Source organism: Manihot esculenta, chromosome 10 (genome assembly GCF_001659605.2).
Source record: "Manihot esculenta cultivar AM560-2 chromosome 10, M.esculenta_v8, whole genome shotgun sequence".
Lineage (NCBI taxonomy): Eukaryota > Viridiplantae > Streptophyta > Magnoliopsida > Malpighiales > Euphorbiaceae > Manihot > Manihot esculenta.
Genome location: NC_035170.2, coordinates 31,174,631 through 31,191,582, shown reverse-complemented (window position 1 = coordinate 31,191,582; position 16,952 = coordinate 31,174,631). Strand labels below are relative to the sequence as shown.

The following is a 16,952-nucleotide window of genomic DNA, read 5'->3' as shown; positions in this document are numbered from 1 at the left end:
TCCATTTGTTTATCTATAATTTATTAGATTTTGAGTTTTCTCATTTATTTTCTATAATAAATATTTTTGAAATTTAACATTATAAAATTGATATTTAATTATTAAAATTAGAAAAATTATCAATTTCTTAAGAAAAAAACAAACAACCATTGAATTTATGCAAAATCAAAACTAAACTACACTTAAAATCAAGAGAAGCCTTAAAAACCATTTTCAGCAATCGATTCAAAGTCGGAACCGGACGAAAACTGGCCCGTGGCTCAGCCTTATTCACATCCTCCAGTGACTTTTTCTTACCCATTCCGTCGCCGTTTTTATGCTCATAGGAATGCAAGGCCGAGAGTAAAACGACAGCGTCTTATTAAGTCTACGGGTCGAACTGCGCCTACACGTGATCCCGCAAGTCAAGCAACCACACAGAAGCAAAACCCAGACGAGTCAGCGAAATCACACTTACGCTACCACACGGAGCCAATAAAACCCCCCCTGTTTAGCGCTCTTTTCAAAGCTCAGCCTCCTCCACAAATATCTCTCTCTCCTCCTCTTTCAAAGCTCAGCGAGCGGCGGAGAGAAAAAAATCCCACCCAATCGCAGCCACAGCTATCAGGTAAATCATAGAAAAGAATCTGCGCTGACTTCACCTTTCGATTCTGTTTGGATCTGCTTATTTTCTCTGTTTTTACTCCTTCTCTATCTCTTTAGATCTGTTTTTCTCTCTTCCAGTTTTATTGGAGCTTGGTTTCTGTGGTTTAGAAAGGTGTAATGGTGAAACTTACCTGATCTAAGTTAGCATTTGCTTCTGATCTGTTAGATCTGTGAAATAGATCGGAGGAATTGTTGTTTTTGGGCGATCTTTTCCTGTTTGTCTCTCGCGCTTTTTTAATTTTTTAGATCTGTTTAATAGGCGGTTTTATGGCTGTCATTGTTCTTTATTTTTTTGTTTTTATTTCTTTGTGCTTGAATTTGTTGGATTCGCTCAAAGTTATTGATTTATTCTCGTTTTGTTTTTAATTAATTTGGTTTTGATGTTTTTCACCTGATCTAAATATGTTTTTCATTAAAGGAAATAACTTGTTTTGTGAGATGAAAAGTTTTTGATGTTAGATATGTTGAAAAGGGTTTCTATAAAGCAAGTTTTAAAATTTTGGAAAGCATATGCGTTTTGGATTTATATGGTGTACGCAGTAGTAATTTCACCCATTTCTCATTGTTATGTATTTATTTGTGAAAATCTTTATTTATTCATGTCGATCCACTTGATAGTTAAACCTTCTATATGTCCTCGTTTTGCCTCTTTGTTTGTTTGGTGCTAGGGAGTGGTTCTCTGTTTAGATGGGGAGTTGGTTCATTTGCTGCATTTTCTATCTTCAGATATAATTAACTCAATTTTATATGAAGAATGATTAATCTGTGTCCGTTGACTGGTTCTTTTCACTTAGTTATAAATAATCTTTTCAGCTGAGTGTTGGACATTGGATAGTTGTTACTTTATGCAACTAAAAGTGGGAAAAGACTTTCATACTAATGGGCTTGCTTAAATGTATATTGAGTTGTTCTTCATGTGATTGTGATGATTGCATTTCTGTTCAGTATCTTTTTTATTTTATCTTATTGCTTTCATCTGGTGGTTTGTCACCTACTTGTCATTTTGATCTGACTAATTGTGATAGTCAGATTGGTTTACTGATTCCATATGGTTCACCTTAAGCTGTATTCCTTTCCTTTTACCCATCTCCCCCTTCTCTTGTTACTGCGAAATGACATGCAAAGTAGCTTCCCCTGTGAAAGAACACCAGGTTTAGATGAGGCAGATGAAGGGACCTGTTTTCTTATTAAGTTATGGGCTTTTGGTTTTGTTCAAATTGCGTTCTTTGTCCATGGATGAGCTATATTGGCGCTTTTATAGTTATTGCTCTAGCTTTCATTCAACGCTTGGATACTTTGATGTCATTTACTTGAGACTCAGCTCATTCCATTATCTATGTGATTTTATTTTGTTTATATATATAATTGACATAAAACATAGGTTACACAATTGTGTATGACATGTTTTTCTTTCATTCATTGTAGGGAAAATCATAATGGCTGATCAAGTTCAATATCCAACTGTCATGCAGAAGGTAGCTGGTCAGCTCCTTCACTCCAGTGTTTCCCAAGATTTCCATTGCTATGATGGAGCTTACAAGAGGCCTGCTAGTTACCGAACACGTGCCCATGGCAACTACTCTAATGCTGCATTCCAATATTCTGTGGTGCGAGGATGTGGTGCTACTTCTGACCTATCTATTGTTCCATCAACTGCATCTTCTGTTTGTGTCCAGGCTCCCTCTGAGAAAGGTTTTGCTGGTTTTGCTATTGATTTCCTTATGGGTGGAGTCTCTGCAGCTGTATCAAAGACAGCTGCTGCTCCAATTGAGCGTGTTAAGCTCTTGATTCAAAACCAAGATGAGATGATTAAAACTGGAAGACTATCAGAGCCCTATAAGGGCATTGGTGATTGTTTTAAGCGAACAATGAAGGATGAAGGGATTATTTCATTGTGGAGAGGAAACACAGCCAATGTCATCCGTTACTTCCCTACCCAGGTGAGCTAGTATATTCTTTTATCATTTTGTAGTTCTCTTTACTTTGCTCACTTTTTTTCCCTTTTCTTTTGTGGTCTCTTTATGCTGATAGCTGCTGTGTGTCTTTATCAGGCCTTGAACTTTGCATTCAAAGATTACTTCAAGAGGCTCTTTAACTTTAAGAAAGACAGAGATGGTTATTGGAAATGGTTTGCAGGTAACTTGGCATCAGGTGGTGCTGCTGGTGCTTCTTCCCTTCTCTTTGTCTACTCCTTAGACTATGCTAGAACCCGTTTGGCCAATGATGCCAAGGCGGCAAAGAAGGGAGGAGAGAGGCAGTTCAATGGGCTTGTTGATGTCTACAGAAAGACTTTGGCATCTGATGGTATTGCTGGGCTTTACCGTGGTTTTAACATTTCTTGTGTTGGAATCATTGTTTATCGGGGTCTGTATTTTGGAATGTACGATTCTCTGAAGCCTGTGGTGTTGACTGGAAACTTGCAGGTTAGTGATATGCTTCCTTTTTCTCAATTGAATGGCTGATGGGTGCAAGATTGGTTTTATTGATATTGAGTATATGCTTGCTAATGAGTATATTTATCTATATATTGTTTTTAATTATCAAAATAGTTTCAATATTGTTTAATAAGTTCTTAGTTCACGCTATTAAGTTTCTCCAGTTGCCCATCTTGATTCAGGAAGCTAACAGTGCAGTTATTTTTACCATGTTTCTCTTTCAAAACAATTGTCAAGTGTTTTTTTTCCCCCAGGACTTAGAAGCTATATATTTTTCCTGGGCTTGGAGATCATCCAAACTGTTAAAATGGTGCCATAAAGTTTGAGTATTATTAACATATTATTCTTTCTAATGATTACAGGATAGTTTCTTTGCTAGCTTTGCCCTTGGTTGGCTTATCACTAATGGTGCTGGTCTTGCCTCCTATCCCATTGATACTGTTCGGAGAAGAATGATGATGACCTCTGGTGAAGCTGTCAAGTACAAGAGCTCTCTTGATGCCTTCTCTCAGATCTTGAAGAATGAGGGTGCAAAGTCACTCTTCAAGGGTGCAGGAGCAAACATTCTCCGAGCCGTTGCTGGTGCTGGTGTCCTTGCTGGCTATGACAAGTTGCAGCTGATCGTCTTTGGCAAGAAGTATGGATCTGGAGGTGCTTAAGCTGCTCCAAGGTTTCTCCATTTAGCTTTAGATGTTGATGAAAATCTTCACTTACGAGAATTTAGACCGGCGAATTTTTCTTCAAATAATTCGTTTGTAGGGGGGAGTTTGCTCCCCAGACCCAATTTTACATTCGGAAGGAGTTCATTTATCTTTTCAAACCCAATTTATATGAGTTGTGGCCAATGCCACTAATGCTTTTTGAAGTTCCATATATATTTGAGGGATTTTCTTTTCCCAATATCAATTCATGAGATATTTTATTTTGAAGTTTAAATATTTTTCTTGTTTGAGAATGGGAAAATATTCAGCTATGGATGAAATTTCTGGTAGTCTTGCATGTGTTAGCATTTCTTAATATTCTTGTTTTGGCCTTCTGAAAGTGGGGTTGGTTTTCGTGCCCCTGCTACAAAATTATCTATTGATGCTGTTACTGTATGCTTTGATCGTCAGTGTTTTTATTTTGCATTATATAACAGGTGAATCATGCATCTTAGTTAGGTAAAAACTTATCATTGGAGATGATATGATATGGCTATATAAATGCATTTGGGTTCTTGTATGGTTCAGAAATAAATCTGTTCTCCAGGATCTAGAAATGCTAGAAATGGAAGAATCCTTGTAGATAACCCTTTATGGAACGACACTTGCATTGAAATTCTTGATTAGACATGGATGTCTTTTCTTTTCATCAGTGGTGCGCTTCGAGAAGAAAGCCGTCTTTAATACTTGAGGGAGAAGGCATTTTATTTTATTTTTTTAAAGGTTAATTCAGTGCAAATTTTGATTAGTTGGGTGAGCGAGTTTTAGATATATAATGATTTAAGGCAAAAGAAATTCCTGAAAATTCATTGCATCTATCAATTGCATGTCATATTTTATTTCAAAGGACAATGTTATAGACTCATTGTTGATTATGGAGTGAGGAAATTGCTCGTTTGTTCAAGTCCATTGCACTACAAGATTAATGATTATTTCTCGATGTAGAAATGACGTCAAAACAGCAGTCTGGGTAAGCAGGGTTTTGAGTGCCAGTGCTCTTATTTGAATTGGATTTTATGTTTAAACTTAAACTATATTTATTTCAGTCTTTCTAAAATTAAAAGCATAATTTACCACTCCTAAGTTTCCTGCAGATTTTGTAATGTACAAATATTCTAATCTCTTGAACATATTGGAACAAATTTTCTCCAACAAGAGTTTATTTCTATTGCATGAAATTAATATTTCTTTACAATAGACACAGATCCTGAGTACATCACAACATATAAAACATGTAAAGTTTCTGATAAATAACATAACAGATCTATGTTGGGTAAAGAAGGGTACAAAATCCATACAATAGAATGCCATATACAGAATCATCACATTATAATATTGATTGGATTAAAGCTTTGTTAAAACCTTAATCTTTGCTTTAATGAAGTTGACTCAGACCAATACCACTTTGGGATACACTAAAATTTGTATGAGATGCTCAATTATTATCCTTTTCCTCAGTTTTTGACTAGCTTTTTTCCCCATCACCAATATGATCAAGGATCAAGAGACAGGTGGATGGCAGGAAAAATCAATTCCTTGCTTGCAAACCAGGGCTTCTTCTGGCCCCATGGGGAGAATCCACTCTCTTCTAGTTGAGAGGAGCTTTTGCATATCTTAAGCTAAAGACCTGCCCTTTATTCACTGAGTTTAGGTGCAGAGATGAGAAGTAGGCAATGGGAGGCTTTTTGTTAATTATTTTTTATGTGTTTTTATTTATTTATTTGTGAATTTTGGTGGGTCCCTGCATAAGCATTTTTCTGTATGGACAAAAGGAAAAGGTTGGGCAAATTTAATAAAATGATATTAAGATTGGAAGTCATGTAAATTCTTGTTGGATGGCAATCCACAAGTTAGAATTGTGGCGGAAGCAATTTTGTATTTTAAAAAAAATTAAATTTAAAATAATAAATGTTGTTCCTTTATTAAAAAAATAAATAACTCATGCTATTAATTTTTTTTTTAAAAAATAATTATTTTCGACTAAATAGATTTTTTTTTTTTAAAAAAATATTGTATAGATGTGAAAGTTTAAAACTTTAGACGTAAAATTTCAAGATAATATTTTTTTACAAAACAAAGGATTTAAAAAACAACAAAATAAACATCAAAAAAAAAAAAAAAAAACAACAAAATAATAAAGGTCAGATTAAAAATAGTTAAATTTTAAATCATAAAGTTTAATAAATTAAATAAAAACTTAATAAAATAAGTCAATTTAGTCCGAAGCACACAGAAAATTATTTCAATTAATAAAAATTTGATTGAATAAAAGTTAACTTATTCTTATACCTAACCTATTTTATAAAAATGATTAAAAAACTCTTTTTTAAAAAAATAATTTTTAATTGAAATTGTTTAATATTTATTAAATTTGATTTTTGAAATTTTGAGTTGTAATGAAATAAATAAAAATAAATTGATTGTGATTTTTTTATTTTAATTTTTCAAATTAATCAAAAATTTCAAATTGATTATGAGATTACTAGTGAGAGTGTGAAATTTTAAGACACTTTAGAATTTAATCTTTAATGCATAATAAAATAATAAAAAATTGAGAAAATATAAATTAATTCATGAAAAATAAAATAATCATTTTGTTAAAATTTATTATTAATTTAATATAAATTATAATCATTTTAATAAATATAATGTTTTATTAATAAAACTTACGAAATTAGTTTTTTATAAAAGTAAAAAAGTATTATAAAATATTAAAAAAACTAAATTAAGGGTAAAATAGGTGTGGTAAATATTTAATAGGTTAATGTGCAGTCTCATAAAAAACAAAATTTGCACACTGTATCATTTAATTTTTCATTAAAATTCACTTTTTTTATAAATAAATTGATTTCTATCGCACTTATAATTATAAAATTTTTAAAATTTAATAATTAATTTTATTTTTTTTATAATATAAAAATTAATATACACAAAAAAACATATATTTTTATCCAATTATTCTAAATTTTAAATAATTTATTATATTTATCTATTTTACTAGTTTATTATTTATACATATCAATCACTTTACATTAAAAAATATTAAAATTTAATATTTAAAATATATTTAATAAATTATCAATATTATAATTTTCAATCTGAAAAATATTAACACCAGTCACTTTTTCAAGTTACGCATGGCCTGGAATTTCTCTTCCAAGCAAACTGTAGAGTTACAGAAGATGCAATTAAGAGAGAATTTAACCATTGTAACTTGGAGGCATGGGCTTGGTTGCATCCTTTTGTCTGGTTACACAAATTGCAATTGCATTTAATTTCTTTTTCTTTTTAAAAAAAAATATTATATTTTATAATATTAATATGGCTCAATCCCTTTGTCCGAATATCAATAAATGAAGGGTTGTAATTTTTCACACCCAACTCTCAAAACAACTGTGAGGATAATTGACTGAAGAAGGTTATTTCACCTTTTTCAATTATTTTATGATTAGCCGACGAATCTCGACAGTCAATGACCATAGTTTGGATTAGGATTCTGACACTGCAAAACACCGACGAGAAACAAAATCTCTATATAAACCACACTGAAGAACAAACACCGGGGGATTAGCCGAGATTGAAGCTGCGTCGAGCCATCGGCAGCAATGGACTCTTTCTGCCTTTTTGGGCAAAGACAACGTTTATATAAAACTCATGGACGGAGTCAATTGTTAAAAAAGGGAAAAACAGAAACGACAACGTTTATTAAGTCCATCTAGCAACCTAGCATTAAAAAATAAACAAATAAAGATAAAATCATAATAAAAAAAACTGAAAACTCTCTGCGATCACTTTCACTTTCACTCTCTGCTTCTCTCTCTCTCAACAAAAAGGCTTCGCATACAAACACACATACAGAGATAGAGAGTGAGCTTCTTCCCATTGTCTGTTTCTCTCTTTCCTTTCAACCCTTTTCTTTCTCTTCTCTTCTTTTCCCTTCCATCACTTCCTCTCTCAATCTTCCCTTTTCTTGCTTCCAAATCTGCCCATTTACTCTAATCTAAGAATCACTTCCAGTTTTCGTCAATGTATGTACCAAATTCTCCTTTACAATCTCTTCATATGTGCGTTTTTAGCTTATTGTTGGTGATTATGGTGTTCAATGGCATTTTCTTGTTATAATGGTAACGTTTTTTCCTTTTAACTCTTTTGTTTTATTAGATTTTCTTGGAGAGTTTTTGCAGGTGGAAAGTGCAGAGATTTTGTTGTCTGAGGTACGAATTCGTTAAAAAGTAGATTTTGTTGTCTGAGGTACGAATTCTTTAAAAAGTTAAGGGAAAAAAAAGTAACAGAAGTTCTGTTTTCTCTGGTTGGTTGGTTGCTGAGAAAGTGGAGTTAAAAAAAACGAAAAAGAAAATAAATCTGTGTGTATCTTGCGGTTAATTTTTGTTTTCTTGGTTGACCCTTGTTTTTTTAAAATAATTTTTTAGAGGTTAGCTGTGGTTAGCGAAGATTGTTGTTTTAGGCTCTGAATAAGTTTTCATTTGTTTTATTTTTTGTCTGCAAAAGTTGAAAATTATATTCTTATTTTCTTTCTATTTTTTTCCCAGCATTTTCATTTGTTGCCAAAAGGGTGACCAAGAATTGATGTGTATTTTGACTTCAATATAAGAATTTTAACTCATTTGATCTACTAGCTTTGAACGCTGCGTCAATCTTTGTCACTTTAGCCCCTTTTGTGCCTAAATTTTAGAATTTTTGTCCAATTAAATTCATTGGAATTCCAGTCATTCTGTTATTTTTCGCTTTCTAGGATTGGAGTTACAATTCTTTGTTGTTTTGCAGGAGAATGGGATTTGGCTTTCACTGATACGTTGCAGGAACTAGAGAAATTCTAATGTATGTGAAAGTAAATGTGAGGAAGATACAGTCGAGAATTGGATTTGATATTGTTTTCTTTGTTTGTTTCAAATATGAATTCTGTTTTTCACCCTTCATTAGGGGGAGAGAGAGAGAGAGAGAGAGAGAGACAGTTTCATCTCCATATTTACCAATTATTGACAGATAGCGTATTGAATATTGATGATGTTTTGCTGGTCATTTGGTGATTTTCTTTTGGTGGAATTTGCAGCTTTGTTTTGTTTCAAAAAGAAAAGAAAATAGTGGGCTTCCTTCACAATGAATGCCAATAGTCAAATGGAGGTGCATTACATAAACACTGGTTTTCCTTACACTGTCACTGAAAGCTTCATGGACTTCTTTGAGGGGCTAACACATGTGCCTGTACATTATGATCACACTGGAACAGTGCATGATCAGGTTCAGGTACCAAAATTTCCCATTTTAGTTCGAGTTCGAATAACTGCTAAAGTAAATTTTTCTGAAAGACCATCCAAAATCTCCAATAATTTTGCACATGCTTTTGTCAATTCTTTGGTTAACTAGTTAGATCCATGTCCCAGATGAATATTTATTCAATTTGTCCAATGGATACATACATACGCCTTTTTTACGTAGAGAGAGTACATTCTGTTACTTGTACATATATACGCCTTTTTCAGAGAGACTAATGGGCATAATTAGATGAGAAAAGAAAAGAAAAACATATATTTGTACATAACACTTACAAATGATATTTAAGGGTAAGTTTTGAACTGACAATTCTGTTTGCCATTTTCTTTTCAAATGAACCAAAAGATTTTCCATATCATATGTGGACATTTCACCAACCACTAATTCAAAAGCTTAAGCTGTTACCAGGATGCTTATTTAACTATATTAATGAGATAGCATCATTTAGAAGTAATCTATATGCTCTGCAAGGCTCACCCATATCCCATGGTGGCCTTCTTTTGGTCCATTATTTATGAATGCAACTATGCCATCTATGAATATTAGCATAATTCTTTCATATGCTTAGGTGTCTCAACAATCTTTTGTGCATGCTGTGCTTATGCATACTTGTATTACTAGATTACAGGGAAATTGATATTTGCTTGCCCTCTCTATGACCTTTTTCATCTCTTTCTCTTCAGGAGAATGCGTATTGGACAATGAACATGAATGCATATAAATATGGATTCTCTGGTCCAGGGACTGCCTCTTATTACAGTCCTTATGAGGTAAATGATCCTTTACCAAGAATGGATATCGGCAGGGGAGCTTGGGAATACCCTTCACCGGTGAACATGGAGGAGCCCACAACTGCAGATACACAGTCTGAAAGAGATGCAGCTGTCACCGTGCATACTCCTCCAGAAGAATGTTAGTAAAATTTTATTATTACTATTATCCTCTGAATCATATAATTTTGAGGCCCTGGTATCAAGGATCTCCCAATTTTTAGAGTTCTAGTGATTGGTTGAAGTTCAATAGTGCCAAATATCTTTTTTAAAAGCAAAAGAGCTTTCTTTTCCTTAATTTAATTTTTTGCTGCTGGCCTGAATGTATGTCACTTGGTTGATATTTGAATAAAGTTGTTTCCTTCTGGTTGATTTTGTATACATGTATATCAATTGGGAATTTTATAGAATTTCTTCTCATTGTCCTTATTGTCCACTTCTTTTAACTACATTTCCAATCATTTGAATCTTTTGCCCACATTTTACAGGCATCCCAAATCGTACAAGCAGCGATAGTCCTCAGGTATGAAACTAGCTTGCTAATGCATTTGTGCATGTCAACTGATTTTTCTGCTGCAAAGTGATGCACATTCTTTTGGAGTCTCACTGTTTGGTATTAAGGCTCAGTTGTTGTTGGCATAGTGGTAAGGTCCATTCTGTTGTAAAGACTAACTAACCTTCAGGTGGTTTGTCTAAATTTTGCAGGGTGTTTGGCAAGATGATATTGATCCAGATAACATGACTTACGAGGTTTGCTATGTAACTTCATCTGGTTCTCTTCCTTTCAGTGAGTTGCATTTTATTTTAATAGAGTTCAATATTGTCATCGTAATGGTGCGAAATCTGGGGTTAACTGCAATCCACTATGGAAGGGCTGGCATGCCAGTTGATTCGTACAACTTAAAAACTATTTTATCAGATTTTATATGAGTATTCTTAAAAGATAATTCATGTGAGCTATCTTTTATGTCCTAGACTATGCATTTGCAAGACAACAAATTTTTGCAATCTGCTTTTGCTTTGAAGTCATGCTTTTTCATGATTATTCTGCTTAACAATGTTTTCCACATAAGAAGTGGGTTGGTGAATACTAATTATGGATAGACATTTGCTTGGCTGGTTGGCTTTTAGAGTTGCACAAACATGTCAAACTTATAAGTAGGGAACCAGTGGAACCTTAGTAAAAGTTTCATTGGATAATTTGTTATTTCCTTCCAAATTGGATGATGTTCTTGATATTGATATTCATGTGAATTTCTTTAGTCTATGCCTTTCAATATTGAATATTACCAAGAAAATTCCAAATTTTAATTGCTGAATCTGTTAGTGCCACAGGAATTACTCGACTTAGGTGAGGCAGTAGGAACACAAAGTAGAGGTCTCTCACAAGAACTTATTAGTTTGCTTCCAACCTCAAAATGCAAGTTTGGAAGTTTTTTCTCAAGAAAAAAATCTGGGGAAAGGTAAAGTTTTGGAATATTTATTTTCTTTAACTGAAAATTGCAGTTGCAACCATTATATTTGCTTTACTTATATCTATATGTGTATGGCGTATATCTTGTTTCATTTTTTCCTCATCTTTAGTAAATTCAGAATTCTTTTTGCATCTCTGAATTTTCTGATTACAATTTTGATAACACGAATTATTGATGTTAGGTGTTTACTGTTTCTTGTTATTGTTTGTGAAAAACAGATGTGTGATTTGCCAGATGAGGTACAAAAGAGGGGACAAGCAAATGAAACTGCCATGCAAGCATGTGTACCATTCCGAGTGCATCACCAAGTGGCTCAGTATCAACAAGGTCAGTCATTGTCATCTTTGAAGCGAAAAAAAAAAAAGAAAAGCCTTCAGAATTCTGCATTTTGCAGCTTCTAATAGCCTCCATGTCCTACTATCGATTTGTTTCTTCAGGTATGTCCAGTTTGCAACAACGAGGTTTTTGGCGACGAATCAAAGAACTAAATGATCAAAACAGAAGAAACTCACTACTCTTTGCTCCTTTTTCTTCTAGTCCTTCAGGTGGTTTAGTTCCTGTTGATTTTTGTACCCGTAGAGAAAGTCAAGAACTAAGGTGATTTCCTCGGTCTCCATAGAAGTTTGCTTCTATAGCAAGAGAATATGAATTTCAGATAGCACTTAAGTTGAAGTTACTGAATTTTGTGTATATCTGTGATCTTTTGCTTCCTGTATCAATGTTTAGATTGTTTAATCTTATGATCCACAAACTCTATTAGTCTATTTTATCTCCATGGAAGTGTCAGAACTTTTGCTCTCTTCTTACACACGAGTTCGTGAAAATATTATGGCTATGTTTAGTACTTTGTAAGACAATGTAATGGAATCAAAATTTAATATAACGGATCTTCATTGGATGGTTTTGAGAAATAGTTCTGTACGAAGAATTTGCTGTAATAGTGATAAGCGGTTGTCGAAACCGTCAAAAATAAACCTATTAAACAATCAACAATAAACTTGTAGATAGTGGCAATAGGGTCGAACCACAGGGAATTGACACCAATGATTTTCATAATAATGACTAGGTCAAGTAAATAACAAGTAATTAAAAGAGGGGGGTTTGAGTTGATAGATTAACACTAAATAGCAAAAGAAAGCAATAATTTAAAGATGAGTAAATCAATGGATGAAAAGCTTCTAGTTGAAGTATGGATCTATTTCAGATTGTTTAGAATTGATAATTGATTCTTTAATACTCCTATTTATCTCAATAAATTGGTTTAGGATGTAGAAGACACTTCTCACAATCTAAATTCCTCCTTAGTTCTAGTTTGATTAGGAAACGTTCGCTAATTAAACACTAATCAACAAGTTGCCAAGGAACGTCCTTGGGGCATTATAACATCGAACAACTGTTGACTGCATTAAGACTTAGAGAAACCCAATTCTATCATTGCCAACCGCGTGGTCAAGTTTAGATTATGCAATTTGATTAAATGTGTATTTGAACAACCTAAGCAATTACGGACCTAAATTATTCAAACAATATTACTTAAGCAATTTAAAAGCAATGGCCCTTATTGATTCTAAAAGCAAAATAATAATTATGGAAAGATCAAATTGCATAAATATTGAAAGTAAATAAGAGTTTAACAATGGAGATTTAAATCTCCCAATTCATCACAAAATCTGAAATTCACCAACTTCAACTAGAAAAGAATGAAACTAGCCACTCATGGTGGGCAAAATACACAAAAGAAAGAAGAGAAAAAGGGAAGAAGCTGCAGAATTTCTGGAGAGTTTCTGACGAGTTGAGTTGCTGATCAGAAGATGCCTTTGCTGGTTTGGAGGCTCTCCTTTTATAGCTGAAGGATTCTATCTATCTAGGGTTTTGAAATCCCTTTTTGATTTGGTGTTTGACTCCTCTTTTGATGTTGAATTTAATTGCAATTGGAATTCCTTGGATGAGAAGCTCTTTCGTGGCTCTTGGTTTTATGTTGGTAGTGATTGGGTTGGATTTGGACATCTGAAAATTCGGATTTCTGTTTTCTGCCCAATTTCCCGCTTTGCTGTCAGTTTCTGCTGTCAAAGTGATTTGCCCGGTGATTTGACCAGTTTCTTCAAGTGATTGGGCAAATCACTGACCCAATCACTTTTCTGTGAGTCAGTCCAGATTTCTGCTCTCTGTCTTCTGCGAGTGATTTGGCCAGTGTCTTCGAGTGTCTTGGGCAAATCACTGCCCATATCACTTCTGCCTGTTGCCTCCAGGTTTCTGCTGTCAAAGTGATTTGCCCGGTGATTTGAGTGTTTTGGGCAAATCACTGACCCAATCACTTTTCTGTCAATTTTCTGCACTTTTTCTCCAATTTTTCAATTTCTTTCTTTTCTGTAAAAACAAGATAAAAACCATAAATTAAACTAAAAAATGTGTAAATAAGCAATAAAAAGGATAATAAAAATGCGGCTAATTTATGCTTGATCAAATACCCCCATACCTAGTTTTTTGCTTGTCCTCAAGCAACAAATAACTTAGTTAATCAAGTTCCTTTTTCTTTTGAGCCTAAGTACTACTTAATCAGCCCCCCTAGACTCCTAAGCTGAAGTATCACAGTATAGAGTACATGCACCAAGGTCGTCCTCTCCTTTCCTTGTTTCCTTTCACCTACCATGGTCAAGAGAAAGGTTTTTGACTCAATCATGCTTATTCTTTTATGTTAGGTTTAGTGCAGCCCCTAGGAGTGACTTGCCCCTTTTCTTCTTTCTTCCTTTTTATTTTTATTTTTATTTTCAGCAGCACTTATTCTTATCCTTGCCTGAAAAAGTCACTAACCTTTTTACGCGATTGTGTACATGGGTGATACACCCCCGGTTACTCAGTTAGTCACTTGTTCAAGTGGCTACTAGCTCTGTTCATAGTCTAGACCATCGAAACTTATTTGCTTGGAAAAGTCACTGACCTTTTTACGCGATTGTGTACATGGGTGATACACCCCCGGTTACTCAGTCAGTCACTTCTCCAAGTGGCTATTAGGCTCAGTTCATAGTCTTAAACCATTGGAACAAGTTTATGATTTGTGCTTTATGCTGGTTTTTTTATGATAGTTTGGGCAAATCAGCTCATAGGGAGTTACACTAACTTTGTGTTTGCATGTATTTGTATTTTTATTTCCCTTGACCTTAGCAAATTTGAGGATTCAATTCAAGAGAAAAACTCCCTAAGTGAAGGTAACATACTGTGAATGATTCAATTTAAGCTTAAAGGGGTGGCAAATCAATGGGGTCATGAGATAAGGAAACTCTTTTAACCTTGTTATCTATGTTGAGTAGAGCAAAAGCTAAGACAAAATTCTGTGTGTGTGTGCAAGAAAAAATGTGTGCCAAGAAAAAAAAAAAGTGTGGTGTATGTCATGGGGCAAAAAGATGCAAAAAGAAACAAAAAGACACAAGTAGAAAGCAAAAGATGATGGAATCAATGTAAATCAATGCAAAAAATAACCTAGTAATACCCCCACACCTATGACAAACATTGTCCTCAATGTGTAAGCATATATAAAAAAAAAAATTAAGGAAAGAAAGGGAAAGGGACTTCCTGGCCTGTGGGTGATTTGGCCAGTGATTTGGGCAAGCACTGGGCAAATCGCTATCTGTCACGGTGCTGGGGCAGAAAATGGTCCACCAGCAGGTCCAATAGGTGTTCCATCCTTTGCATTCTGTCTTGAGCCTCCACCGAATGGTCTTGAGGTGCCTTTTATGTCCTCCAAGGTCCACCCAATTGCTTTCTTGTGCTTCCTCAACAGATCAAGGAGCTTTTCCTCTTCTTCTTGGCTGAGCTGGTTAGAAATAATTGCTGGAAGTGAATTTCCAGCTCCCAAGTAGGCATATTTGAGGTGGCTGGGCAAGGGTTTCAGTTCTGGTGCAGTTGCTGTTTGTGCTGATTTCTGCTGTTTGCTGTCTGATTTGGGCAGATTATCTGGTGATCTGGGCAAATCACTGTCTGTCAAGTCTGTCTGCTCCAGTGATTTGGTCTGTGATTTGAGCAGATTATCTGGTGATCTGGGCAAATCACCCACATCCAGCAAGTTACAGCAGTCTGCTGTTTTTTCTGCTTCAGTGATGTTGCTGTCCACTTCTCCTTTCCTGCAAAGACCATCATAAAGTAAATTTTCTTGATCAAAATCAAAAATTTCTTGACTTAAATCATCAATAACATCAATGCCATAAACAGGAGAAACATCATTGAGGAATTTCATGGCATCATAAACATTAAATTTGATAACTTCCCCTTCAAACTCCATAGTCAATGTGCCATCATGCACATCAATTTTAGTTCTTGCTGTACTTAAGAATGGTCTTCCAAGTAGGATATCAGAGGTGATTTTGCCCTTGTCTTCCTCTATGTCAATAACATAAAAATCTGCTGGAAAGACTAATTGGTCCACTTGCACCAACACATCTTCTAGCACTCCCTTGGGGTAGACAACAGATCGATCAGCCAATTGGATCATAATGCTGGTGCCCTTGAGTGTACCTGCATTCAACAAGTTAAAAATAGAAAGAGGCATGACATTTATTGAAGCTCCAAGGTCACACATGGCCTTCTTTATTCCTATGTTGCCTATTTTGCATGAAATGGCAAACATTCCTCTATCCTTGCATTTGGTGGGAAGTTTCCTTTGAATGACAGCTGAGACACACTCCCCCACACTTACCTTTTTATGTTCAGCAAGTTTCCTCCTATTGGTGCATAGCTCTTTGAGAAATTTAGCATACCTTGGTATTTGTTTGATAGCATCAAGTAGGGGTATGTTGATTTCCACTTTGCGAAGTGTCTCCAATATCTCTTTTTCCTCTTTCTCCTTTTGGGATCTTGCAAATCTCTTTGGGAAGGGAGGAGGTACCTTGAATTTCTCCATAAGTTGCTGTTTCTGCCTTTGATTGGATTCTGCCTGGTCTGTTGATTTGGGCAGATCACTCTCTGCCTTCTCTGGTGATTTGGGCAAATCACTGCTGGACAGCTCAGTTTGCCCAGCGATCGGGTCAGTTTCTACTAGTGAATTGGGCAAATCACTGCCCTGATCACTTTCTGGCAGAATTTCTTCCATGGCCTGTTTTTGCAATTTTTTAGCCTTGCTGTCTTGTAGCTCTTTTCCACTCCTCAATGTGATGGCACTAGCATTTTGTCTTGGATTTATCTCAGTTTGGGAGGGTAGCTTCCCTTGAGACTCAAATTTGCTCATTGAAGTGGCCATTTGGCTCACTTGTTGCTCAAGATTTTGGACAACAGCAGGGGATGCAATAGTGGCTGATTCAGTGGTGTATGTTGCTGGTTCAGTAAGTGCAACATCTTCTGGTTCAGTTGTGTCAATTTTTGAGGTTGCTGGTGTTTGGACAGCAACAAGGGATGCAATGGTGGCAGATTCAACACTTGCTGATTTTTGGACAGCAGGTTCAGCAATTGCCGGTGCAATTTCAGCAGTGGCAGGTGTGGCATTGGGTGAATTTGTTGGTGCAGAAAATTTTGCAGTAACCTGGAATCGGGTATCTGGTTCAGCTTCAAGTGTAGTGGTGATTTGTGTAGCAGACTCAGCAGCTTGGTCTGTTTCTTCGTCATCGTCCCATAGATCTTGAAGCTCTTCCTCTCTTCTTAATATGT

The 16,952-nt window shown here is 35.0% G+C and overlaps 2 protein-coding genes across 12 annotated transcripts; both read left to right on the top strand.

Annotated features, from left to right (window-relative positions):
* Window positions 1–456: 456 nt before the first annotated feature.
* On the top strand, window positions 457–4,016 carry LOC110624864 (ADP,ATP carrier protein 1, mitochondrial). Its single transcript, XM_021770279.2, has 4 exons — window positions 457–607; window positions 2,071–2,585; window positions 2,697–3,068; window positions 3,443–4,016. The coding sequence occupies exons 2-4, from the start codon at window positions 2,082–2,084 to the stop codon at window positions 3,737–3,739; spliced, it is 1,173 nt and encodes a 390-aa protein (XP_021625971.1). The 5' UTR covers window positions 457–607; window positions 2,071–2,081; the 3' UTR covers window positions 3,740–4,016.
* Window positions 4,017–7,547: 3,531 nt separating this feature from the next.
* On the top strand, window positions 7,548–11,811 carry LOC110624438 (E3 ubiquitin-protein ligase BIG BROTHER). Of its 11 annotated transcripts, none has more exons than XM_043960621.1 (10): window positions 7,548–7,809; window positions 7,966–7,995; window positions 8,567–8,620; window positions 8,853–9,046; window positions 9,757–9,985; window positions 10,332–10,366; window positions 10,549–10,630; window positions 11,171–11,306; window positions 11,537–11,645; window positions 11,756–11,811. In XM_043960621.1, the coding sequence occupies exons 4-10, from the start codon at window positions 8,900–8,902 to the stop codon at window positions 11,804–11,806; spliced, it is 789 nt and encodes a 262-aa protein (XP_043816556.1). In that variant the 5' UTR covers window positions 7,548–7,809; window positions 7,966–7,995; window positions 8,567–8,620; window positions 8,853–8,899; the 3' UTR covers window positions 11,807–11,811. The 11 variants fall into 11 exon arrangements, with proteins under 11 accessions (XP_043816556.1, XP_043816560.1, XP_043816554.1 ...); XM_043960625.1 differs by having other exon boundaries at window positions 8,567–8,636; XM_043960619.1 differs by having other exon boundaries at window positions 7,943–7,995; window positions 8,567–8,636.
* The last annotated feature ends 5,141 nt before the right edge of the window (window positions 11,812–16,952 follow it).